The sequence below is a fragment of the Vespa velutina genome, chromosome 2, assembly GCF_912470025.1.
Source record: "Vespa velutina chromosome 2, iVesVel2.1, whole genome shotgun sequence".
In the NCBI taxonomy this organism is placed as follows: domain Eukaryota; kingdom Metazoa; phylum Arthropoda; class Insecta; order Hymenoptera; family Vespidae; genus Vespa; species Vespa velutina.
The window spans coordinates 19,669,063-19,695,271 of NC_062189.1; the positions used below are offsets into that span (position 1 = coordinate 19,669,063).

The 26,209-nt window shown below is 35.1% G+C and overlaps 7 protein-coding genes across 25 annotated transcripts in view; 4 read left to right on the plus strand and 3 right to left on the minus strand.

Annotated features, from left to right (window-relative positions):
- On the plus strand, nt 1–1,206 carry LOC124946855 (probable protein BRICK1-B). 2 transcript variants are annotated; one of them, XM_047488181.1, is made up of 4 exons: nt 3–351; nt 430–583; nt 712–794; nt 884–1,206. In XM_047488181.1, the coding sequence occupies exons 2-4, from the start codon at nt 463–465 to the stop codon at nt 908–910; spliced, it is 231 nt and encodes a 76-aa protein (XP_047344137.1). In that variant the 5' UTR covers nt 3–351; nt 430–462; the 3' UTR covers nt 911–1,206. The 2 variants fall into 2 exon arrangements, with proteins under 2 accessions (XP_047344136.1, XP_047344137.1); XM_047488180.1 differs by having other exon boundaries at nt 1–583.
- Nucleotides 924–9,629, minus strand: LOC124946826 (probable RNA-binding protein CG14230). 5 transcript variants are annotated; one of them, XR_007100183.1, is made up of 12 exons: nt 9,508–9,629; nt 8,926–9,033; nt 8,652–8,813; nt 8,359–8,564; nt 8,018–8,283; nt 7,711–7,938; nt 7,413–7,617; nt 4,596–5,049; nt 4,040–4,377; nt 2,049–3,914; nt 1,469–1,764; nt 924–1,395 (listed from the first exon to the last, which is right to left on the minus strand). XR_007100183.1 is itself a non-coding variant. In XM_047488146.1 (7 exons), the coding sequence occupies exons 1-6, from the start codon at nt 9,031–9,033 to the stop codon at nt 7,460–7,462; spliced, it is 1,128 nt and encodes a 375-aa protein (XP_047344102.1). In that variant the 3' UTR covers nt 6,638–6,805; nt 7,413–7,459. The 5 variants fall into 5 exon arrangements, 2 of the variants coding, with proteins under 2 accessions (XP_047344102.1, XP_047344101.1); XR_007100185.1 differs by lacking the exon at nt 9,508–9,629 and having other exon boundaries at nt 8,926–9,177; XR_007100184.1 differs by lacking the exon at nt 9,508–9,629 and having other exon boundaries at nt 4,596–5,138.
- Nucleotides 1,345–3,291, plus strand: LOC124946851. 2 transcript variants are annotated; one of them, XM_047488179.1, is made up of 3 exons: nt 1,345–2,433; nt 2,745–2,868; nt 2,983–3,291. In XM_047488179.1, the coding sequence occupies exons 1-3, from the start codon at nt 2,398–2,400 to the stop codon at nt 3,123–3,125; spliced, it is 303 nt and encodes a 100-aa protein (XP_047344135.1). In that variant the 5' UTR covers nt 1,345–2,397; the 3' UTR covers nt 3,126–3,291. The 2 variants fall into 2 exon arrangements, with proteins under 2 accessions (XP_047344135.1, XP_047344133.1); XM_047488177.1 differs by having other exon boundaries at nt 2,043–2,433; nt 2,980–3,291.
- LOC124946822 (farnesyl pyrophosphate synthase) lies at nt 3,699–7,183 on the plus strand. Of its 4 annotated transcripts, XM_047488136.1 has the most exons (8): nt 3,700–3,930; nt 4,025–4,108; nt 5,584–5,755; nt 5,838–5,978; nt 6,083–6,286; nt 6,353–6,517; nt 6,616–6,828; nt 6,917–7,183. In XM_047488136.1, exons 3-8 carry the CDS (start codon nt 5,606–5,608, stop codon nt 7,115–7,117), a joined length of 1,074 nt encoding a protein of 357 aa, XP_047344092.1. In that variant the 5' UTR covers nt 3,700–3,930; nt 4,025–4,108; nt 5,584–5,605; the 3' UTR covers nt 7,118–7,183. The 4 variants fall into 4 exon arrangements, with proteins under 4 accessions (XP_047344094.1, XP_047344092.1, XP_047344091.1 ...); XM_047488138.1 differs by lacking the exon at nt 4,025–4,108 and having other exon boundaries at nt 3,699–3,930; XM_047488135.1 differs by having other exon boundaries at nt 3,700–4,108.
- LOC124946803 (sodium-independent sulfate anion transporter-like) lies at nt 9,202–14,398 on the minus strand. The gene is made up of 11 exons (XM_047488069.1): nt 14,260–14,398; nt 12,114–12,629; nt 11,768–11,988; nt 11,512–11,677; nt 11,248–11,412; nt 10,970–11,131; nt 10,732–10,872; nt 10,434–10,579; nt 10,114–10,287; nt 9,873–10,047; nt 9,202–9,803 (listed from the first exon to the last, which is right to left on the minus strand). The coding sequence occupies exons 2-11, from the start codon at nt 12,604–12,606 to the stop codon at nt 9,643–9,645; spliced, it is 2,004 nt and encodes a 667-aa protein (XP_047344025.1). The 5' UTR covers nt 12,607–12,629; nt 14,260–14,398; the 3' UTR covers nt 9,202–9,642.
- On the minus strand, nt 12,676–23,426 carry LOC124946807. Of its 6 annotated transcripts, none has more exons than XM_047488076.1 (13): nt 23,135–23,426; nt 20,950–21,055; nt 19,124–19,215; nt 17,458–17,567; nt 17,235–17,357; nt 16,822–16,974; nt 16,573–16,751; nt 16,122–16,418; nt 15,812–16,002; nt 15,518–15,706; nt 14,746–14,802; nt 13,643–14,494; nt 12,676–13,018 (listed from the first exon to the last, which is right to left on the minus strand). In XM_047488076.1, the coding sequence occupies exons 1-12, from the start codon at nt 23,150–23,152 to the stop codon at nt 14,261–14,263; spliced, it is 1,749 nt and encodes a 582-aa protein (XP_047344032.1). In that variant the 5' UTR covers nt 23,153–23,426; the 3' UTR covers nt 12,676–13,018; nt 13,643–14,260. The 6 variants fall into 6 exon arrangements, with proteins under 6 accessions (XP_047344032.1, XP_047344031.1, XP_047344034.1 ...); XM_047488075.1 differs by having other exon boundaries at nt 15,506–15,706; XM_047488078.1 differs by lacking the exon at nt 23,135–23,426 and adding an exon at nt 21,769–21,859 and having other exon boundaries at nt 15,506–15,706.
- Nucleotides 22,974–26,209, plus strand: part of LOC124946800 (nuclear protein localization protein 4 homolog) — a 13,652-nt gene continuing 10,416 nt past the window's right edge. The window contains exons 1-10 of one of the 5 annotated variants that reach the window (XM_047488061.1): nt 22,974–23,436; nt 23,512–23,583; nt 24,028–24,108; nt 24,204–24,408; nt 24,511–24,667; nt 24,795–24,932; nt 25,000–25,303; nt 25,417–25,554; nt 25,661–25,808; nt 25,932–26,092. In XM_047488061.1, the coding sequence (XP_047344017.1) occupies nt 23,563–23,583; nt 24,028–24,108; nt 24,204–24,408; nt 24,511–24,667; nt 24,795–24,932; nt 25,000–25,303; nt 25,417–25,554; nt 25,661–25,808; nt 25,932–26,092 (1,353 nt within the window). In that variant the 5' untranslated portion in view covers nt 22,974–23,436; nt 23,512–23,562. Of the gene's footprint in view, nt 23,584–24,027; nt 24,109–24,203; nt 24,409–24,510; nt 24,668–24,794; nt 24,933–24,999; nt 25,304–25,416; nt 25,555–25,660; nt 25,809–25,931; nt 26,093–26,209 lie in introns of all 5 variants that reach the window. The other 4 variants (XM_047488063.1, XM_047488062.1, XM_047488065.1 and 1 more) reach the window with 4 other exon arrangements.

Sequence of the window (26,209 nt, forward strand, 5' to 3'; positions counted from 1 at the left end):
GAAACAAGACCTCCGAATACTTTTACGGCGATACTTTGAAGGAGCGTCTTAGACGAACGAATTACAACGAAATTGTTTCCCTTCATGTTTTCTTTATATGACCAAGTTGATTGAGAAAAAGATAAAAGTAGAAATTTATTGAAATTAACACCTATCGATGATACATCCGATAGGGAAAAACGATCAAGTTAAATGAGAATGAAATAAAGTAGTTGCATCGGTATCCTTAGATGGCGCAACGGGAGGTCTTCGCATTTTGTTTACCTACATTGATTTATATTCGCCATTCTCACGCCGCAATGTAAAATATCTTTCTGATCATCGAAATAAAGACAACGGTTACCTTAAAAAGTGATATCAAATATACGTCCATAGTTCATTTCTTCTACAACAATATCTCTTATATATAGCGTTTTTCTCCAATCGTAGATAAAAGTTTCCAATAACCTAAAACGTAACGCAATGGCAGCGATACACCGAGAAGCGATCCAGAAACAAATACAACAGGATTGGGCAAATCGAGAATATATAGAAGTCATCACCGGCAATATAAAAAAAATTACGGATTTTCTCAACTCTTTTGGTAGGTTGAAAAATTTCATCATAGAACTTTTGAAATTTCAAATATCGTTTATAGAAACGGTCATGGTAGAGATCATTTGTGAGAGCAAATATCAATCGAATACAATGCCAATTTTCCTTTTCTTTCAGATATGTCCTGTAGATCACGAATAGCTGTCCTAAATGAGAAACTTACGACGCTCGAGCGTAGAATCGAATATCTTGAAGCTTGCGTAAGTCGACGTTCATTTATCATACCCCGCCCCTGTATTCTATACAAACGGTCCATAGAATTTATCTAATCCGTTATTCCTTTGAACAGGTAACAAAGGGAGAAACATTAACATAAACTGCGCTAATAATCCATTGTCGATATCTTTTATTATGGATCTCACGCCTACGGTGTACATTTATGCACAAGGATACGCGTGGAGAATTTACAGATTTTTACTACTTCAAATAATACATATATATATATATATATATATCTGTGTATATATATGTGTATATATATATATATATATATCCCCATGAATATTACTTAAAACACTGATCTTATGGACCAGTCAAACGCATTTTTTTTAATTATTGTAACGCAATAACTTTTCATTTTACGAATAAATAATTATGGTTTCTCGTACCTTACATCGGGTGTTTTATCAAAATTAAGGTGAAACGATGAAATTCGAAATTTAAAGTCGTATTCTAATGGTTTATAACCTTGCATAAGCTTATATTTAAATATTGCTGCTCCAATGGCTGCATACATAGTCACAAAGAATACGAAATGGCCTCTCCGAATGAAAGAATAAGTAAAAGCTCCGCTAGCTAATGCTACAAGAAATTATACCAAGCGATTAACATGGGTATTCCGATTTTTTATGTGTTTTCAACATATATTACCTACTGCCAAAAAAATAATTCCATGGATCATCCTTTTTTCTGATATTTGTTAAACACAGTACTGCGGTTGTAAACGTTGCAGATGCACCCAACCAAACGAAAAAGTGTTTTCCACCCTGAACAAGGCCCATTCGTAAATTTGGTGGTCGTCGTACCAAGCAAATCTCATATGCGGATGTGAAGGCAGCACCTAAATAAGCAAATTTTCCTAGTCCTATCAATTTCTGAAAGGGCTCCTTTCCTTCGGTCTGAGAATTGTAGTTATATTTTTTCAGACTGTATTCGGACATCGTGGCACTGCTAAAAACATACATATATGCATACATAACACACGTACATATATATATATATATGCAATAAAATATTAAAAAGTTGAAGCAAAGAACATTAAAAAGCATGAAAAGAGAGGTCGGGTGTATTAATATTTTATGTCAGAGAAAAAATCTGTCTAACACTACATAACCATTTTATTCTCATTCGTACTCTACATAACCAAAGAATTATATATATATATATATATATATATAATAATAATAACCGAGCGATTTAATCAAATGAGAAATGAACAAACATCGAATACCTACTTTCGAATGATACAATTACTCTTGTTTTAGTTCAATTATATGATTAAAAGACTAAGAAGAAACTTGCATCCAACAATTCCAAGGAATCTTCTCACTAATGATAGCGCAACTGGAGAATCCACCATACGGAAGGGCATTACATAACATCGACCAATCGAATACTTCCTTTAGAAAAGTATGCACCAATGAGGAGCAATGTACGAATAAAATAGCTTGGCCGATTTACGCATGTCAAATAAAAATGAGTTTACCTAGGCCGAAGGAGAAGACAACAATTTTGGACCTGTTATGAAAGCATACAATCATTTATACGAATCTATATTTATCTCGATTTCCTAGAAGAGACAAAATGTTGCATCTAATCGTTAAGAAGACTTTACCAAAGGTGATTATCTACATGCGTAGATTTTTCATTTCTTATAATTCATTTAAATCTTATTAAAACGAAGTGGCATAATATCTTTTACAATGAATTTCAATTCATCGTATTGTCATTTTTTTTAACGTAAATAAAATTTAAACACATATATGAATACTATGCGCGTGTATTTAAAGAAAATATTCATCAAATGGCGTGTCTCATCGCCTAAATATTAATATTATATCATGTTGGAATAAAAAGGGGAAGGTTCGTTTAGTAATTGTAACACAACGCTTCTTCCTTAGCAAACATTTGTCATGATGATTCTATTTCAGAATGTCTCATTGGTCTACCTTGGAACATTCAATGCACATCGTTCTTTATGTAATCAAAAGCAACAAAGTATAAATGCAAATGTACCAGGACTTAGCGATAAATGTTACAAACTTCCTACAAAACGTAAGAAATGAAACGTTTTCAATATTCGTTATTTATAAAAGGACTCCTCCTCTCTTGGAGGGCTCCTCTCTTGGAGGGCTCCTCTCTTGAAAGGCTCCTCTCTTGTTTTAGCAGTGGGACCAGGTGCATCCAAAGATAAAGAGTATAAAAATCCAGAGTACTTTTGTTATCACTTAGATTCATTCGCAGAAGCGGAAGTGGAATTAGAAAAATACAGGTTACCAGCTCCTTCTAACAAAAGACCCTTCAAGCAATGAATGATCATTTAAAATCTATGAAAGAAACAAGTTATTGTCGATGGCCGAGGGAATCGAAGGAAATAAGCTTATAGTTATATCTTAGAAATTAGTGTTATATAATGAAAAAAGTATTTAATAAAAAAAACTAAAAAAACAATTAGCAAACGAGGTATCCTCAGAAAATGAGCAAAAAGTAATTTATGGCATTTTTGTTTTTATGAAATCGTTAAATATTTACATAAAAACATTTATATTAATTATGCTTTGAAATTCATTTAAATATATTCTCGATTGTAAATAAGAGATTAAAAAAAGAACGCTTTACACAATTTGTGAAGAGGTAAGGATTAACAAAAAAATAAAATAAAAAAAAAAAAAAAGAAAGAAAGAAAGAGAAGAAAAAAGAAAAAAAATGCACCATTGCAAGCTCATGAAAAACAGCTGGAACACGTAACAGACATGCTCGCTTTTCGTTCGCACGATAACGATCTTGCCAAAACTTCGTCGTTTCCTACATGAATAAACATAAAAGGAAGGATCTATCGGGCGCTACCATATAAAAGTGAGTGCACATAGAACTGCACACGTTCTTAAAAAGGTTAATCTAATAACGACGCGTTTTTGAGTTTCAAGAAGACTTTTCATTTTCTTCGTGTTACGTCGCATCGATCGAAAGTTTTTTCTCCATCCCCATAGTCATATAATAAATAAGCCAACGGTGGATTAACGATAAACGACGAACGTGATCAATTTTCAGTTTGCTCACTAAGTCTCGTACGCTCGATCGAAGCACGTGCTACGCTCTACCTAAGAGAGGTTAAAAGTAAGAAAAAGGAAATAGTATTATATACGTTTCGTCTATACGTGCATGTCTCGTATCGTTTGAACGAAAGAAACATGTCTTTCTCTGTCATTAGAAGAAGAGTAATTACTTTCTGCGGCAATAAATTTTATCGCAACCACGCCAAATTTGCGTCTCTCGAGAAGATTCAATTATGTAGGTAAGTCTCCGTCTCTGCGCTCCTATGGACGTCGCGCGATTGCGCAGATATATTCTTTTTCTTCCTTTCTTAATCCGCTAATTTCTCAATTTCGTTCGAAAAAAAGAAAAAAAAGAAAAAAAAGAAAAAAAAGAAAAAAAAGAAAAAAAAAGAAAAAAAAGAAACCAGAGTTGTATCCCTCGTCCGAGCCAGTCACATCTACTTCCGCTCTTTCACTTGCCTCCCCTCCCCCCACCCCCCCCCGCCGCCGCGATTTGATCGTCTTACTCCTACAATTTTTTAATGCGTCGATATTACACATCGAGGAAATGCCATATATAGCATAAACACTAATCGTAATATATTCGACGATAATAATAAAATAAATTATTACGTTGTCTAGTATACCGATAGAAAAACAAAATATCAAAATAGAAAGAGGAAAAATAAACAAACAAAAGTGATTATTCTAAGATATTAATCGATTTGAAGAAAAATATCAGCTCACCTATATATCTTAGGATATATATTCGTCCTTGATTCTCTTCGTAATACGTCAAAATTTGCTCGATGGCGTATATTCAATAATACTCAATAGAAAAAAAATATATAAATACGAGGAAGTTTGTTCCGTAGATATATTATTTTACAATTTCGTTTTAACAATTCTTTTGATAAATTCTTCCTTCGTCAAATTAGGATCGCATTGTATTAATGTTTGCGTTCCACGATGCGTTATCGCCTTTACGATTACCGTCCAAGAATCGCTTATATTTTCGTTTAATTCAATTTTCTATTAACACATTTTAACGAATAATTTTAGAATAAATTTCGAGTTTGGTTGTCGTTAATAAATTTAATCGTACCTCGTGATCGAAACTTGTCTCTTTGATATTTTCTTCGGTAATGTCGTTGGTTAGTGCACTTTCATCGGACAAAGGCATAATTTCTTAATATACGTCCTATCAAAATAAACTTCATATATTCGATTAAAAATCACATGGTTTTGTAATTTATCTTAGAATCGAAAATATGAAGCGTGAAACGCTTTCTATAAGTCATAACGTTACCATATTTATATTTTCGATATTGTTGTAAAAAAAAAAAAAGAAAAAAAAAAAAAAAAAAAAAAAAAAGAGAAGAAAAACAAGCAAAAGAAAACGTGACAAGAGAAGATAAGAAAACAAGCGACTTGTTTAATGCAAATTTGTCTGTTTTCAATTTTAAATATTATTTCTTCTATGACCTACAATTGTCATTATAATGTACAAATTTACATATCGATATAAATGCAAGAGACCCAACCGAGGCTCTCCATGTTCGTATTTTGAGGTATAGAGAATCGCTTATCATCGAATTCCTTTTACGTTAAAAGCAGCTATTCCTTATATCGTTATTATATATCACAACTACATACATTGGTATCTCTTTCTCTCTCTCTCTCTCTCTCTCTGTGTGTGTGTGTATATATATATATTTATATAAATTACTTTTAGAACGACAAACGCAAATATACGAATGGCGGCGCATATCACGACACAAAAAACCTGGATGACAAACAAAGACGAAAGTCGCGAAATTATGGCTTTATGGCCCGATCTCGTTCGGGATATTACGAATATAAATTATTACTTGGATATACCTGAAGTCTCCAAGTGGATGACCAAGGTAATATTCAAGCTTTTTATAATAACGAGCGTCGTTTTACCAAAATTAAATTTAAATACGTGAGCGAAAGCTTTTTGCCTAGGTATTGCAGTATAATGTTCCTAACGGAAGGAAAAGGCGAGCATTAACATTGGTTAATGCTTATCAAATGCTCGTACCTTCGGATCAATTAACAAAGGAAAATATTCGCTTGGCGCGTATATTAGGCTGGTGTGTAGAACTGGTCTGTGCATTTTTTTTTACCCATTGTAAATACATACTCGTTGTACGTATGTATGATACACATTTAATATTTTAACATTAATAACATATATATGATATGTGCAGCTTCAAGCATTTCTATTGATAATAGACGATATCCAAGATAAATCTCATATACGAAGAAATCAAGCTTGTTGGTATCTTTACAATGACATTGGTTTAGGAGCCATTAACGATGCATTAATGATAGAACAAGCCGTTTATCAAATACTTTATATTCATTTGAAAGAAAAAGAATGTTATATCGATATAGTAGATTTGTTTCACAAGGTACGTACTCATATCTCTTTACTTGTTTACGTTGATTCAATCTCATTAATTTCATTATATAAATAGATCACTTCGAAAACGACATTAGGACAATGTTTAGATCTGTTGTCAAATAATTTTGGTAAGAAGATAAATTTAAATCATTTTACGATGGATCGATATAATGCTATCGTAAAGTACAAAACTGCCTATTATGGGTTTCTACTGCCAGTTCAGATTGCTATGTATTTAGTAAGTAAACTTAAAGTTATATAGAAATTACATATGCTTCCTAATTATGATAATTTCCCACGATTCTTTTGATAAAATATATTTTTACAAATATACAGGCGAATATAAAAGATCCAGAAATGCACAGACAAGTAAAAACAATTTTATTAGAGATGGGCCACTTTTATCAAGTTCAAGATGATTATTTAGATTGTTATGGCAATTCAACAGTTACTGGTAAAGATTCTACGGATATACAGGAGGGAAAATGCTCATGGTTAATAGTTGTTGCTTTGCAACGTGCTACCCCTGAACAAAGAAAAATATTGGAGGTAAGCTTGATATAATCGATTATTTAACAATACCATTCAGATAAATATTTATTTTTATGTTTTGCCACCATTAAAAAACGTTTCCTAGGAATGTTATGGCTCAACGGATTTGGAAAAAATTGAACGAGTAAAAAGTCTATACAATGATTTAGGTTTATCAAACACCTATTCCATATACGAAGAGGAAACATATAATCTGCTTAATACGCACATACAACAAGTATCGCGCGGCTTACCGCACGATTTCTTTTTTAATTTACTGAAAAGTATGTATCATAGAGTAAACTAAATATATTTCTTGTAATCATTTATACCAAAAATTAATAAATTTAGATTAAATATCCATGTTTGCTGATATGAATGTCTTTCCTTTTTTAAACCGTTGATACATTCCTTTGAAAGTTCAATAATATATGTAACATGATCATATATGAATTGATTGAAAAATATTAATGATAGACTAACAATTTTCTATACAAGATCTGATTTAATAAAAAAATGAATGATAATAACGTAACACAAAGTAAATGTAAAAAGTGTTTGCATCTGTATAATTATATGGTATCTTATTTTAAATAACTTGCCTTTAACAGGTAAATATTATCGATAAATATTATACAGTTCCTCTCTTTTACGACGGTTTTCTTATATTTTTCTTTCTACTTCCCCATTTTTCCGTCTTTCTAACATTCTTACGAACTTTTGCACGTACGATTTGTTTTAATTCACGTCTCAAATTTGTAAATCCGTTATCCGCCACAAATTCCTTTTTAAAGAAATTTAAAGCATCTGAAAGACATATATTTCGCATTATATATTTATATAATCGATCAGTTGAAAAGTTACAAAGTTTAATGCAAAAGTTTTGCCTTCGAATTGTACCTTCGAAGCGCCTATCATTCCTTGTAAAGAACAAATTATCGTTATCTTTTACAAATAAACGATTTGATTCTTTCTCTTCTCTCTGATCTATTAAACGTTGAACATCTAAATTAATACCATTTTCGTCGTCCGACGAATCGTATTTAAACGGATTTGCCAAGTCGAAATTTAAAAACGACTTTTGCTTTTCGGCCATTTCTTCGTTAATTCTCCCTACGTCTCTTTTATCTGGGAGAAAAAGAAAAGAAAAAGAAGATGAATTTTTGTTTAAACATAACGAGTCAACAGAATGATCTCCAAAATATACCAGTCTCGTCCACGTCCTTTCCATATGCCTTCAATAAACTAAATTCTCCTTGTTGACGATCTTGTAAACTCTTGGTCAATGAATCCGACACCGAATAATATATATCCTTTGATACTACAACCATTTCATCTTTCTTAGTTTCTACTTCAATTTCTATTTTTTTCTTTTTCCTTTTGATCTTTGCATTAGACTTAATTTCTTCCGTTCTAAGTTCGTATTGTTTGTGTTTCTCCTCCGTTGGGTCATATCGTATCATTGCAAATTTTCTACAAAGTCATTGTGAAATTATTATTATTATTTATGATTCCAATTTATATGTCTTTTAACAATTTTATTTCTACTTGACTGTTTCTTCATTTTTAAGCTTTGTCGCAATTGGTCCACCCAAAACGTCTTCTAGTATATTAAATTGCCATTCTCTTTCATTTTGTGAATCACCTTTGCCGACTTCTTCTATATCCCCTTTATCCCTTACATTTTCTTCGATAAAACGATTGTCCAAAGTAAACCGAGAGTCATTACCAATACTTCCTTGTAATTTGATGTACTGAAAGATATATATATATATATATATATATATATATATATATAAATCAAATTTACAAAGTTTTCGCATAGTACTAAGACCATATACCTTCTCGTCTACATTTCTCTTCGTTTTGAATTTATCATCGTTCCAAGTAACCTCTTCATCGTCGTCATCTTCATTATCAAACAAGATCTTACGTTTTCCCTTCTCTTTTTCACTGGCAATCCCATCATCGAACACGATCTTATTATCTGCTTTTCTTTTATCCTATTAAAGTAAATTGATTCACCTGTTAAAAACTCGTAATATATGATTATTAAATATATGGATATTGCGCTTGAGGTTATAAAAAAAAGAAAGCTACAACATAATTACCAACCAAATTTTTTAATGCATCATGAATAAGCTGTTCTTTAACTTTAAACGCTTCCTTTTTTCTTTTTAATGATAGTAAACGCTTCTTTTCTGACTCGATATGTCCGGTCATCTTTAATAATTAATTCATTATTACATTAACATGTCAACTATCTTTAATGGGTCTTTTTAGAAGAGTCATGGTTAGGAACGAATAATGTGCTTAAAATCTGTAGCGCATGGCGCGCCATCTGCAATACGAAGGGAAAGGCAGTCTTCAAATTGAAAAGAAAAACAGGAATAGTAGAAAAGTGGCATGTTGTTACATATTGGGAAAATAAAAATACTCTCTCTCTCTCTCTCTCTCTCTCTCTACATTCTTTTTTTGTTTAATAAATCAACGATTATTTAATGGGCACATTTAATCTTCCAAAAACTTAATACTACACTATTTCTCGTTTCTTTATACACCTTTAGCCTTCTTTTTCTTCCTCCTTTTCTTTTTTTCTAATATCGTCGTGACCATCTTTCCCATCGATAAATTACAATAACTTTTATATTGAATTGATTAATATAATATAAGTATCACCCAATGGAAGTTTGGTACCATTGATTAATTTATTTAAAAACTTCTTGTCCATATATAACCATATCCTATGATCTCGTCTATAATCGATTAATAATTTATTTATTGATTATGATAATTCAACTGTATACAATAGAGTTGCTACAGTTATCCCTATCAAGCGTTTGATCGATGCAATGACATTTTGTCAGATTCTTTAATATCATCATTTCTCTTTTTAAATATTCCATTAGATTCTTCATAGACTTCCATTTCTAAATGTTCTTTTTCAGCATTCTTCATTAATCCGTTCTCCTCGTTCACAAGACTTTCTTCATCTTTATATAAAAGAATAAGAAATATTATTGAAGTCAATGAGTTAGAAAGAAATTGATTTCCGTACGTACCAGTATTCTTTTTTATTTCATCTACAAAGGGCTTAATTTTATCATGATCATTGATAAAAAGAAAATATTTCTTATCTGCTAATATTGAAATAGTTTCTATAACTTCTGGCTTAACATTTAATAGCCATAATCTTTGCGTTTTACTATTTAATTGTTTCGATAATCTTTCCATACTCTATAAAAAAAAAGCTAGGATTACTACAAGAGAATATAAATTTAGTAATGAAAGACATTTAAATACCTTTATAGCGGTATAATCAAAACCTTGAAATCTCTCACAGTCTACGAGCAATGGCATTTTTGTTTCCTCATACTTGGTAGCTATTGTCTCTAATTTGTTAGAAAGAAAATCTACTGCAGGATAATAAAATCCTGTGTCAGGTTTAAGCATCAGATATTCATTTCCCAAGTCTGTCTGAGATAGATAGATATAGATATATATATACAACTGTATATGCATGAATGTATGAACGTACGTACGTACGTACACGCAGATATATTATGTACAGAATTCTCATTAATTTCAATCTTTTATATACTGAAATCTACATTTATTTTTACCTTGCACTCAATGGTGCTTAGATTTGGTCTAGCCGATGGATGAAGTAAAAAAATTATATTGAGCGCTGCACCAAGGAGAAGTCCTACTTCAATGTTACAAAGTATACAAACTATAAACGTCACTATAGCTGCTATTGCATCTTTTCCTGCAAGATTTCAAAAAAAAAAAAAAAAAAAAAAAAAAAAAAAAAAAAAAAAAAAATGTATGTATATATATATATATATGTATATTGGGGAAGTCCGATAAAGTTAACAATAGATAAAGCACTCGAAACTACAAAGATTAAAAATTGCTCACTGGACCCTTTCCAAAGCACTTTGAATATTCGTAAATCGACCATAAAGAAAACGGCGCTTACTAATACTGCCGCGAGTGTCGCACGTGGTATGTAGTAAAAGTAAGGCGTTAGAAAGCTAAGAGCTAACAATGTTAAGATTCCTAAAAGAAAGAGTAAAATTATGAGAGAGATCAAATAAAATGTCGTGTGAAAAGTTGAAAAAGTAATTATCGAAAAGACAATACGATGGTCTTATACCTGTATACAATCCCGCCATAGGCGTCTGTATACCGCTCGCAGCACTTACTGCGCTCCTTGTCAATGCTCCGCAAGTTGGCATCGACGAGAAGAAACTTCCAAGTATATTGCAAATGCCGAGCGTTAACATTTCTTGCTTTGCATTTAACGAGCCACCGCTTGCTAGAATCGATCAAGTTTATTATTTTTTTTTCTTTTCTTTTTTCTTTTCTTTTTTCTTTTTTTTTCTTTTTTTTTTTTCGAAAGACAAATATAGAAAATGAATTCTTTATATCTACCAAACACTTTTGCAATCGCCACGTTTGTCAAGACCGCGATAATTGGTATCATAAATATGCCAGATCCATAATGGGAGCACATATCGAAAAATGTGTATGTACGATTTCCGATTTGCGATGAGAACGGCGGTATAGACACAGCGGGTAATCCAGGTTTAACCTTTCCTATAGAGCGCATTTGTCAAACGTATAATGAAAGAAAGAAAAAAAATTAAGAAACAAAACGCTTTATTTTCCAACAAGATTTCGAGAAAGCATGACAACCTGAAAGAGTAAATGGAGAAGATTCCTGCAATGTCAAATTAAATGATATAATAGACGTTATTAAGACGACAAGAGCATTGCGACCAATAGAAAGAAACCACAAAATCTTTTTCGTCCTCGTAATCTCGTTGTTCCCAGTCTTGCACTTTCCAAAATCTTGCAATTTCTACGAAAATGCGTGGAAGATTTAATGTGCGAACGTTAACGTCCACGAGCTCGGTTAGAGAAAAATATCTTCCCGCGTGAGATAACTTACCCTGAAGAGTAAAAGGAAAACAATGCAGGAAAAACTGAGCGCTACGTCGGGCAAATGTACCTTATCTATGTTTTTAAACGTTTTATTTATGGTATCGACTATGTTGTACGATTTGTATCTCAGACCTAAAAGACCCTGAATCTGGGCAACGATTATAATAATTGCCGCTGCCGAAGTGAATGCCGACGTAACGGGGATGGAAATGAAGTCCACCAAAAAACCTGGACATATTTATATTTATGTCAAATTAAATTAAGAAGTTGGATCGTATTCGATTTTGATTTTTACAACGATTCTTATCTTTCGAAACGTTGAGAAATGTTGTTTGTACACTTTGGATACCTGCCTAAATTCAACAAGCCCATTGTTAGCTCTACGCATCCGGCCAAGAAGGTAAGGAGTATAACAAAGTCTATCGGCATGTCATGCGTGTATTCCATCGTTAAGAGAGACATCAAAGATGTAGGACCGATTGATACTTCTTTGGTGGTCCCAAGTAGAAGGTATATGAAACCACCGAGAAACGATGAATAAAGCCCGTACTGTGAATTAACAGCATTGTTGAGTTCACATTCTCTTTCTTCTTTCCACCAATGGGAGAAAACAGGGAATACCTGAGCAGTTAATCCAGCTAGTGCAGCGTAAGCGATACTCTGCGGTATCATGGTGAGTCCTATCGTAATACCGGCTATAACGTCGGATACGGCTTGAAATTGATTGTACTTTGGTAGCCATTGTAATATCAACAAATATTTTCTCGGGTTTACACTGATGTTCCACTTTTTTCTCTTCCTTCTGGCATCTTCCGTTGAAATGGAATCCTTCCTGGGCACTGACATTGCCGCTATCGTAGATATATAAACTGAAAGAGATATCGCGACAATGGTTAACTCATTTCAAAATTGACACAATTCGATTCTTGCGATTCTGCGAATGATTTCTGTTCAAGGAGAAACGTGTGCGGTGGAACAGTGTTTATCTGGCCAGAGCAGAAATACGAATCGCTTGCATATCATTTTGTAAGTAGGTATCATTCATGTCTTCGAAACACTTATCATCAAATATTATTCGTCAAAGCTGTAAGTAAACGCCATCTCCTTCCTTCTGTCAGATCGTATTATTTCTTTCTTTCTTTCTTTCTTTTTTCTCTTTTTTTTTTCTTTTTTTTTTTTTCTTTTTTTTTTCCCCTCGCTAACGAGCACCGACGTACTCTCTTTATCCGTATTTCTTCTTCCTTAGTAACTCTCTTGTCTGTTGACACATTGATAAATATTTTCAAAATGAGGAAGAAAACCTTGGATCGAGACATAATTATCGTGATTCGGATCGTTCTATCGATTAATTTGTTTTAAGGTAAAGAAATAAATTGACGGTTATCACGATATGCGGCAATTATCTGTCCAATTGAATATTGACAACTTTTGAAGATCAAATAGAACGCGTGTATATATATATATATATATATATATATATCGTAAATTTCCAAAGAAATACCGAAAAACATATATTTAGACATATACCGAAGATTATTTCTTTATTTCTTTTTTTCAAACAATCCTTTCATATTCGATCATTTTTTATCGCGATCATTAATAATAATTGAGAAATAATTGAGGATGATCGATGAGAGAAGAAAAAAAGAAACAACGTCCACGTGATCGTCTTGTCGAAAGAAATACGTAAATACGTTTGTTTGATTCTTAATTTTGTACACGATCATATATAATTTTATTGTTTTTGATATTAAAGGCTATATCTTTGTGGATTTCTATGTACTTCGTATTACTTAAAAACCTTATATACTTATTTATCTAATCTGTATATCGTGCCAGTTATTTGGCAAGATTAGAGAATATGAAAATAAATTCAAAAGACCTTCTCTTGTGTCGTTCAACGAGCTTCAGTCAGTAGGAATAAAACACGAGTATGTGTTTTATTCGTTACGGAAAAGATAAGATGTTAGAGGCTTATAAAAAGATTACTGTGCCTGCCAACGTTAGTAACTTACATACGTATACGCTCCATCGCATATCGTAGTTTTATAATGTAGCGATTCTCAACTTGGCTTTCCTACGATTCCGGATAAATTTTTAATAAGAAAGCGAAAAAAGAGAAATGTGGTTAAACGCAACCTTGACTAACGCCATTTATCTCATACGAAATAATCGCAATACTACCCGTACCAACATAAAATAATAATTTAATGGCAATATTATTAATAATTTGCAATGATAATAGAGATAACAATTTATACAATAACGAATATAATATAAATTAAGAATAGTAATAGTAATGATAATAATAATAATAATAGTGATAATAATAATAACAACAATAATAATAGATAATTATTACAAAAGCACATAGATGCTTGAAATAAAATCTCTATGTAAAAATTCCTCCTATTATTCAGCTGTCAGTCAACAACACTCGTATGCTCCATCATATTTGGAATATAAAGATTTAGACCCCGAACAAAACGAAATTTATACCTCAACGTAACTTCTTATTGACTTGATCGATCAGTTTGTCGATTCTCTCGGAAGTTCCGCGAAATTTGTTTGGCTCTGGTCCGATCATCTGTATCAGCTGCGGTACATCCTGTCCGCTGATTTGCGTGAAACGCGCCAGGGACTTCATGCACGCGTAAAGTTGTTCCTCGGCTGGACTCCCATTGAAATATTGTAGCAAAGCCATCGTCAGTTCAACGGCGACGTCGTCGAATACCTACGATCGTTACGCCGTAAAATGATCGTTATGTCGTTAATAGGGACGATTATATGGTATATGAACGTTTCGAATATCATCGTGCAAACTTTCGGATACCTTGTCATTTCTTTTTTCTTTTCTTTTATTTATTTATTTATTTATTTATTTATTTATTTTCTTTTTTCTTTTTTCGATCATAAACGATTCGCTGCAGTGAACTCGAGTTGGACTCAAGTTACATATTTTACGTACATATTTTATATAGGTACCTTAGAAATGCTGCCTTTTGGTAAAAGTCTCCGCAGATTTTTGCTTTTGTTCATTTTCTGAAAAAATAGTAGCCGATCTCTGGGAAGGTATCCATCAATTGAACTGTTTTGCAGCAACAGAGCTAGATATTACGAACGAGCTAGTCCCGAAGTGTTATACCGTATTACGAAGCACAATATGCGGCGTGTACAATGTTTATGCAATATGCGGATTTGTTAGATTTTGATATTTCGATGTGTTTGACCTAACGAAAAGGAACTTCGTACGGATATACATATATATATATATATATACATATATATATATACATATACATATATATATATATATATAGGCAGGTATGTAGGTGCAAGCCATTAAACGGAGGCGGCACTTCCTCGATTCGATAGCGCAAACGTTTTATTTTGTTTTTTTCTGTTCATTTTTTTTCTTTCTCGATGCACGAAGAAGCGTTTATTTAGCGATTAGCATTAAATCACCGAAAGAAGCACGGCGAGACGTAGCTTTGGCGCCTGTTCGTCTACCGATTGCCATTTATTAGTAACTGGTATATTTAGCTGTGCTCTTTCGATAAAGAATCGATCGTCAATCATCCTTAATCCAACGATTAAATATTGAATGATCGAACGATAAAAATTATGTTGGTTAAATCAATGATGTATACCTAGGTAACTTCTTTCAAAGAAATCGGGAAAAATTTCACGAGCATAAAGCATCGTCTTTTTGGACGATGGTTAATCGAACAGGAAAGATACAGACCACAGTTTTTACCTCCTTGCAGGCTAAGTTATGGATGATGGCCGCACCACGGGTCTGCAACTCGAACGAATTGGATAGCAAGGAGTGGACCGCCACCTTCGTCGTTACCCTTATGTTGCTGATATTCTGATTCTGATGTTGCCATTCGGATATGTAAAGTAACCACTCGGAACTGCTCAAATTCTCGAACATGTTTGCCAACTAGGACGTACAAATTCGTTTTAAATTATTATCATTATTAACTTTTTTTCAAGTAAAAAGTATTGAGAACAATACGAGAACGATATGACGACTCTATGCGCTTACAAATTCGGCGAGCGGTAATTGTTCTTCCGGAGGATGACGATCTATATCGAAGGCATAATTCATGAGAATGTGTTCCCTTCTATCCTGATGCAGGAGAAGTATCACGTCGTCCTTCAAAGCGGCAACGGAAAGTACACCAAGGAGCTTCACCCTTGCCTCGGTTGCTAACGACTTGTCGTAAAGTATGCGTCCTGGACGTTTAATAGACGACGAAATGGATTTATTATTAATCGTCCATATTTTTTCGATTGATTTTATTCTATCGTTTCTATCGATCTAAGAAATCGAAAACCGTTCGAAAGGAGCTTACCCACAAAATTTAAAAAATAATCTCCCAAAGCCCAAGAGCCCTCGTTCTCTAGAACATACTGTCGAAGTTCTTTCAAGCACGTTCTCTCATCGTCGTTCAATTTCCCTTCTAGACAGTTGACCAACCCCTCATATTCCGTCTTCACGTCGACGGTGTCTTTAAATACTATAGGAGGATCGCGTTGCCGTTTCTTCTCTTCCTGTTCCCTTTTCTCTTCCTCCTCCATTTGCAAGACCCTATCGGACGGCAACATCTCCATCGTGGCACCATTCGCGGCTTGCATCTCGCTCACTGCACCTACGATTATTCTTATCGATCATCTCTCGACCCTACGCTCGACCGTCCTAACGTAAAGGGAACTTTATAGGATTGCAAAAAAAAAAAAAAAGGAGAAAAAAGAAGAAAAAGAAAAAAAGAAAATGAAAGAAAAAGAAGAGATAGAAAGGCTCACCCTCGCTTTCCGCCATGTCCGTGTAATAGCTTGTCCCTGTACTATTACTATCGCTTCCTGTACCGTCTTTGCTTCCCTTTTCCTTCTTCTCCTTCTTTTTCTTTTTCTTCTTTCTATCCTTCTTAGCGAGCTTTTCGTTTATCACGTTTCTCCTTTCCTCTAACGCGATCGAATTCAATCTAGCATTTAATCATTATTAAAGTTTAATTCGATTCGATTACGATCGAAGGACAGATAAAGTGTGCGTACCTTGCCTCCTCGATTGCCGTGTTCAAAAGCTGATATTCCGGCGAAGCCTCTCTTTCGATTCTCGCTTCTACGAATCTTTGCCCTACCGTGAAACCCGCGTTTGCGTTGCTACTTAAGCTTTCTATCAAAGGTCCTAGCGCTTGTCCGACTGGCCTAAGTGTGATCGAGTCGAACGATTTATTTATTTTCAAACTTGAGAGAGAGAGAGACAATTGCTTTATAAATATAAAAGAAATTTCTCTCTCTCTCTCTCTCTCTCTATATATATATATACATATATATATATATATATATATATATAAAAGAATATTCTATTTTTTGGTGTATGACCACATCGCATTTATTGTAATTATTAATATATAAAACCGATCCAGCTGTCTGTATCGTTTAAAAATCTTTCCTATCTGACTCACGTTTGTAGTATCTCTTCTGGAAGATCGAGTATATATTTGGGAATACCGTTTCCCGCCAGAAAATTGCTCACTTCTTCCGTGAAAGTGTTGCAGTTGTGCCTGAAGAGATTGTACGTGCCCGGCCTGAAAAGATTCGTGTTTTTCTTTTTCATTGAAATCTCTTACACCGACACCATTCTATTACGAATATCATCAAGCAGCAAGATATAATCCAAACACTCACGCGAACGTGGATGTTCCCAGGCCGTTTATGTACTCAAGGAAGACCGAATAAGGTAGATAGGTCTCACCGATCTTTTCGACTTTTTGCGGATCGCGCAAATACGTACCACCCTGTAATTATCCGAAAATGTTTTTTTTTTTTAAATATACGAGACAAAAGAAAGGCGACTCGTTCCAAGTCCCGTCAATGTCAATTTCTCAAACTGGCTTCTCGTCTCTCGATCCATCCGCCACGAATTTCTCGCAACCCTCCTACTCTCTCTCTCTCGCGCGCGCGCGCGCGCGCGCGCTCTCAGATACGCCAGAGAGTGCAAACGTAATTTTAGAACGACGACAAATCCACGCTTCCCTACGTGAAACGCTCAAAATAACTATTTGCTAACGCGCGCGTTAAATTCGTGAGCATTTGTGGCATGAAAAGCAAAGTATAGAAAAAGGCGGAAGAAAGTGATGAAAAATGTAAGATAAATTATAACACGTGATAATACTTTGTATCGTTCTTTTTTTCACGTAAATAAAAATCTCTTTGGTACGTAGAAAAGATACGATAATTTCTTACAAATCTATCACGAACGCACAAAGAACTTTCATGAAATGTACATCCCTTGCCGAAGATTCGAAGCACTATAGATAAAAATTGTACACCTTGGAAAAATCGCGCCAAAATCTTTGGACAATTGATCGAACGAATTTCAAGAAAGAAAATCTTATCGATATCTTAATACGTACAAAGGCACGAAATTTGATCTGTTTCGTTAGCGTTCTTTCTTGATATCCTTCATTTTTCTTTTTCAAAATGGGTATATTTACGTATGTTTGCACTCGCAGTCCATACACGATTTGAGGAACTCGGTAAACGCGATACTAATGAAATTTTACACAACGTGGGAACGAGTTTGTACGGACGTAGATGAACGAACTTGGCGATGCTTTCGCCTCCGTTGAGTCAGAACGGTAAAACATAGAACGGGAAAGAGCTATGAGAGTGAGAGTGAAAGTTACGCGCGCGCGCGCGCGCACGTGTGTGTGCGTGCGTGAAAAAGAGAGAGAGAGAGCGTGTGTGTGTGTGTGTGTGTGTGTGTGTGTGTGTGTGTGAAGCAAAGCGAAAATTATTTTTAGATTAGACCAGACCAAATTTAGTACCTGCTCGTCTCTAGCGTATCATATGGCCAGAGTGACGAGTTACTACGATCGGGCCCTACGATGATAGTCACGTTACGTGCCAACGACGAGCCATTCCGTCTCGTTCTTAGGAAAAGCCACGAATGTGAAAGACAAAGAAACCAATTTCAATGAGAGAAAAGAATCTTCAAATAAAAATTAAAAACGAATATATATTGTAATAAATAAATTAAAATTTCGAATAAAACTGTACCCAATCTTAAAAGAAGAAAAAAAAAGAAAAAAGAAAAAGAAAGAAAAGAAGAAGCGTGCAAGAAGTGCTTTCGAAAAAATTGTGCGTAATAAATAAAAAATAAATATCGCGCATAAAGATGCATAAAGGATAAGAAACGAGTTTCTCCATATAACAAATGTTATTTATAGTTGAGTTATTTATTAAGGGCATCTCGCCAATTATTTACCACGCGAAATATTGTAAGGATAGAAGGGGAGTAATCTTAATAAAGGTCGCCTTTAGCTCCTTTGCACTTTGCTCGTACACTTACCGGCCTGGCACTTTGTATACCAGCAGGACCAAAGAAGTATTCTCTGCCATAGGCAACGATCCCCGTATGCCATATTCCCTCCAAATGTCTGCCTGCGAATACATTAAATCAAAACTTATCAACTTTGATACTTGTTTTACAAAGACAATGAATTTGATCGGTATCTTTCGAAAGAAAATAAGAGAAGCAACAAAGTTGGCTGCTCGTAGTGCGAGCGCTAACGCAACTTAAAGTTGGAAGACATGATCTACGAGACGTTGGCTTTAGCTCTCGTCTCGAAAATAAAGTACACCGGGGTGTTCGCTCGTAAAGCGAAATATGCATCAGAATCTCGTGCACGAAGCTCCACGAAGAAGCCTCGAGACGAAGCTTCATAGTCGTTCCTTCGACCTACTTTCTTAACGCGGAAATAGCTATTAGCGTTCACGATATTCTTATTACAGTACGTCTTCGTTGGATTTGGAAAGTGAAATTAGTCAGGTGTAATATTCGTTTTTCTTAGACGTCGACCTTTTTGCCACGATTGTGATGCTTTTTCTTTTTTTTTTTTTTTTCCTTTCTTTCTTTTTTCCTTCTTCTTTTTAACGAACGCCTTGACTCCCACGCGGAATCATAAATCATCGGCAATTCGTTTTGTACAAACATTAAGTTTGAAAGATTAATCAAAAGAACGCACGAGTTTATTACACTCGTGCGTATGTTTATTCTATTGGAAAATACAAAAGAGATAGGTATAATATAACGATGAAATTGGCTAAATCGACGTTAACAGACGAAATGGCAATTAAGCGAGAAAGATCCTTTGGTAAGATCAATGAGTTTCTTATCATCGGTTATCAACCTTGTAGATTCCGTTATGTCGGTATATCGGTAAGATACGCACGTGCGCATATAAATAACGTACGTGTACGGGAATCTATGCCAATTCCGATTATCCTAAAGAATCTTCGCGGATAATTACGGCGAATGCGATCGAAAATAGATCAGCGAGATCTTCGAGTAAGTAGTATGGCGAGCGAACGAATTTCGGACACGTGACGCCTGAATTTCTCGTGGAGAAGATAGGACTGCATGCCGCTTTTGTAAAGATTCGCCGCTCTATTCCGATCGCACAGACGTATATACTTTGGCGATGAATTATACAAACGAACTTTCTGAATTATTCGCTATTATATGAGAATTTCTACGCAGTAACCTCTACGCGATGGTTCCCCAAGTGTTAATATCTAATATCTAATGAGAAGATTTCTTTACAAAACTTCTATGATCTTTTGTTCGAACTTTTTTTATTTATTTAGAAAAAAAAAAAAAAGAAAAGAAAAAAAAAGAAAAAAGAAGAAAAAGTCTTTACGCCTCGAATGAAGTCGACAATAGAATTCAATCGGAATAATCGTCTATATTATGAAAATCATCGTTCGGCATATTATTAGATCGTTATCGGGGGGAAAAGTTAACGAACGAAAGTGATTAAAGAAAATGATAATCGAGTCGAGATCATCTGACTCTGCAGCGATATGAATTCTCAAAATAAGATAGGATTTAGTCGTTTCCAATTCGATACATCGCATTGGATTCAACTAAATTTGGATTCCACGCGTGCCCTGACGTCACAAAGAGAATATTTGTTAACATCGTATTTACATCGGCTCTTTTTCGTATCCAAGTTGACACAACACCTACGCAAGAAGCGATCGTCATTGGATCGAAAGAAAGATCAGCCATCGTATGATTCACGAACCGCGACTAACAACGACCGCACAGCGAGTACAAAAATACATCGAAGAAAAAAATGTTGCCGATCGTGTTCCTTCATCGATTACGCTTACCTATCAACATGCGAGACATCATAGCTGCCATGCCTTTCGTCAGATCGTAGATATACAATTCTACCGTTGTCCTGACATCCTCTGTGTTATCCATTTCGCCGGTGACCTGTGTTAAACAATCCAAATTCGCTATTAACTATTTCTCATTGATCATTGGCAAAGATAATGAATAGCTTTTTATCAAGGGAATTCTTCGATCTATAAAAAGATGAATCAGCACCGATCGGCCGATATTCGAAGCTAGCTTCCGTGTTACCCTTCGGACACCTGACTTTCGATTAATTCAAAATGTCCGCGAGATTCGCGCGATGATTTGACAATTTGAACGTTCGTCTCTCTCGAGAAACTTTCGATACCGATCAACGTGAGTTTCGGGAAAAAGGATAAAAGTCGAGTAAAAGGATGTCACGCACATAGGGACGAATGATTATTTTTTGAGAACATTTGATAGAAAATTTGATAGAGAACAGGCCGTTCCGGGATGATGCGTTCCTATCGAAAGTGAAACCGAGAAACGCGTTTAACGCACTTCGTCTTCCTCTTACCTTTCCGTTTTCGAATCGATCGGCGATCCGTTAACAGGTGGATTCTATCGATCCCTCGAAGCCACCTCGAGGGTGGATATATAATTATCGACCGAACGATTTTTCCTTATACAGAATCTTACGCGTATATAGATATGAAACGGCAGAAGGAAGTAGGAAACAAAGGTGTAGGAAAATATAAAAGATAATGAGAGTTGGTAGATCGAATGAGTTGGGGCCTACGATTTCCGGCTCTCGCTAGATGGCTACTGATGTGCTAGCAAATGCAACTGACCTCGCAACTGAAATCTCTTCGCACGGCCGTACGAGTACGGCGTTACGGCGCGATAGTCGTTCTTGCCAGGAAGAAACGGTAAAGAGGTAAGAGGGTCATCGCGCGAAGGCAGCGCCTGTCTATTACCTACCTACCTACCTACCTACCTACCCACCTACCCACCTACCCACCTACCCACCTAGTCACCTACCTATAACGATGCGGCCCCGCTTCAAAGACTGTCAATGTCACGGTGACCGAACGCGATCATTGGTCGTTCGTCGTGCGATCGATCGATCGCAACGATCGATCCATCTTCGGTTAAAACGATTGACGTCAGATTTCGTCGATTATAACGTATAATAGAAAATAGTCCATCTTGTCTTTTGGAGCTTTCATCGTTTCGTTGGGAAGCGATTGCTGTGTATATATATATATATATATATATATACACACGCATGTATTGGATTCGAGGATATATAAGTGTCAATGTCCGCTTTATTTACGATCAAAGGTCGTACGATCACCTGGTGATTGGCAAGCGACGTTACCGCGGCCTTGACCAGCTGCAAAACAGACGAGCATTGCCGCTTAATCCGAGTTAAAGGAGAACACGTTGCATCATCCTCCTTAGCTTTCTTTTCTCTCGAATGAGAAGAGTGACCGACGTTAGATCAATGGATCGTTTCACTCGCGTGATCCATTGACCGAGTCGCGTGGTCGAATTTGATAAATGACGAAAAAAAATATGTAACCACGCCGTCGTATTCATTACGAATGAACGACGCTTAAAATTCAAATGCTCGTAATTAAAATACACGCGACTATTAAGCAGTAAGTAATAAGATTAAACGTTGCAAGATTGAATTTCGATCGATCGAACGAATAAGGAGAAAGAATGTCGCGCAATTGAAAGATTAATCTCGCATCGATATTATTACGAGTAGTTTTACTTACGTAGTAGCACTTCTGTGTGAAAGAAATGTAACTACTACCGCGTAATGAAATGGAAGAAGAAAGGCGATAAAGGACGCGTCGTTGCTTTAAATTTCTTTAAATTTCCCCTTCCTAAGTCGAAGGGAACGAGCGACAAGTAGCGATGAAAAGATAAAAACGTTTCGAAGAGCACCTTCCGTCTGAAAGCCTATCTACCGATCGGTAACGAGGGTTGCATACTATCGCGCGGAGCTACGAATTGGCAAAGAAAGTAAGATATGTAAATCGAAGTAGCGCCCAGAGAATACGGATAAAGGATTAGAAAAATCTCGAAAGCTTTTCTATCGAGTAAAAGTGTATGGAGGAAGAAAAGATAAAGGGATAAAGAAGAGAGTGGAAAAAAAAAAAAAGGGGAAAGAAAAAGAAAAGAATCGCGAAGCATAGGACTTACCTCTTTTCTATCCGTCATCGTGATGGCTGCTGCGTACGATTAGCGCTGACAGTGGCAGGACGGTAACCGTTTGGTGACGACCGTTGTGCTCCTTTGGTTTCTTTGGACGGGGACGTGCGTCGAAACGCGGGCTTTTGTTGCTAGACGCGGTGCGCTTCACGGGACTATTCTTTTCTTCTTTAAACGAAGGTGAATTTATTTTGGAAGGACCGATCGAGAGTAACGTTCTTTCGAAAGATAAAACGTTTCGAATCTCTCGACCGAAATACGACTAATACCGTTAAACAAGCGAGCGCCAAGAGGTTAGGGTATCGAACGTTGACTCGACAATTTTTTCGCGTCTTCTTAGGGAATTTTCTGACTTTGCGTTTGCCCAGGCAAGAGGAACAACGGATTGAACAGCTGATGTTTCACTCAACACCGGCGAAATGTCAAAATCAAGACAAATCGTAAGTTGATCCTTAAAAAAATGATTAAGATTTCAAAAAAGTTCATGTCACTCGTTAATTGCTTTTTCTCATCTCCAATTATTACAACTAAATGATAATTTATTTTTTCCTATACGTGGTAATTAAAAGAGGACCGTTCCACGCGGTTATTATTGTTACAGTACCGTATAAGAAATTCCAAAACCTTGTGTCATTTCGCGCTATCCGAAATTTTCTTTTCAAAGTTAACAATAATGAAAAAATATAGAATATTTCCAAATATTCTATTTCGTTTGTTATATCTTGTTAAAAAATATATTTTACATAGAAGAAATTCGTCCATCCTGTCATTTTTCTTCAAAGAATTTTAAATCGTCTAAGAAAACAGTAATAAGTGTATTAAATGATTTAATCTACGCTTATTAATAATAAGTGTATATCTAACCGTTTCATTGTCATTTTTAGACGTTACGAGTGCAGTCGTCTGAAGGGACAAAGCGCGTGGATGTCTACTTATCGGATGTCGTCTTTACGCTCTTTGAAAAAGTTTGTATTACTTATCTAACAGGACTTTTAATCTTTCATTATTCTTCTCGTATATATCAGAGTAACGAATCCTTTGTTCGGTCATATTCTTTCAGGTGTTTAACGCTTTCAACTTGAATAGTTTCACATTTGGGCTCTACAAGCAACGAAATCATCAAGATGAAATCATAAGTACTCGCAGCAAAACACTGTCCGAGATAGGTCTTTCGCACGGCGATATGCTCTACCTTGTACCATTTAACGGTGCACAGCTTTGGAATACTCCATCTGCCAGTAATAATTCACACAATTCTTTTGGAGGTTTGTAATATATACATATATGTATATATATATACATATATATATATATATCTTATAACTTTAACTTTATGGAGATCTTTTATTAACCGTTGAAACATGAAGTAGGACAGACCGATGCAGGAAACAATACAAACCGTGTTGTGCAAAGTTCAAATGTGATCGGTTCGCTTCGTAGCCTGCCAAATGTGCCGGAAGACGACATAGATGAACAATTGTGGAAGCTCGATGGAAAGATACAGAGAAAACGCGATGAAAAACTGTAAGTAAATGGAGATATATCTGTAGGGAGAAAGAAGAAATGTGTGTGTGTGTGTGTGTATATATATATATATATATATATAATATGTTTTTGTGTACGTATATGCATTAATATATTTCTTGTAAAGTTGTCGTCATGGTATAAATGGATGTTGCGTGCACTGCTCTCCTTTGGAACCGTTCGATGAACTCTATATGAAGGAACAAAATATCAAACATTTATCCTTTCATTCCTATCTCAGGAAACTCACTGCCGGGGTCGATAGGTAAAAAATTCTGTATTATAAAAGATAACCATATATTGAATTCTATTTTTTCCAATTATTTTTCTAGGGGCAAATTTATACAATTAGACGACATATGCTGCCGAGTAAAGACTGGTTGCAAAGATCATCCTCCATGGCCTAGGGGTATTTGTAGCAAGTGTCAACCTAGTTCTATTACTTTGAATCGTCAAACTTACCGTCACATAGACAATGTCATGTTTGAGAATGCTAGTTTAGTCGAACGTTTTTTGAATTACTGGAGAAGTACTGGTCACCAACGTATTGGATATTTATATGGACGATATGAGATACATACGGATGTACCATTAGGGATTAGAGCAGTTGTCGCAGCTATATATGAACCTCCGCAGGTAAGTATGATAATATTATGAAATGAAATGAAATGTCAATTAAATCGTCTATTAATAATAATAATCCACTTGAAGATGTAACAAACGACGTATAAACTTTTCGACTATTTTAGGAAAGTACAAAGGATTCTATAAAACTTTTGCCAGACGAGAAAGAGGCATTGGTCGATGAATTAGCTCGATCTCTCAATTTGAAGAGAATAGGATGGATATTCACGGATCTCATAGCCGACGATGTGAAGAAAGGAACGGTATAACATTATACGTAGCCGTAACACCTATCATAGCGATTCATAACTATCGCCGGTCATAATGAAACTTTATAATATCTATATATATAATACGTTATGTGTTTAGGTGAAACATGTCCGAAATATAGAGAGCCATTTCTTATCGGCGCAAGAGTGTATTATGGCAGGGTACTTCCAAAATCAATTTCTTAATCCTTGTCGTTTTTCACCCAGTGGTTATTTTGGTTCTAAGTTCGTAACTGTTTGCGTTACAGGTAAATTCAGAAAATATCATATCGTATCATTCTCGTATTGCGCTTACAATAAGAAAAGAAAAAAATTACTACTATTTCATTGTGTACGGATCAATAATAAATAATACATGTTACTATTTGCAGGCGATGATAAAAATCAGGTTCACATGGAAGGCTATCAAGTATCAAATCAATGTTCTGCACTGGTACGCGATGCATGTTTGGTTCCTACGAAAGATGCACCGGAACTGGGCTATGTAATCGAATCGACCGATAAACAATATGTTCCAGATGTCTTCTACAAGGTGAGTCTGTAACTTTATATTATTTAACTTTATAACAATTAATTATACTCTTAAAGGCTTGTTTCGCTCGCACAATCGTATCTTTGTATACGTATTTTCGTGGAGGTAGGTAAAGGA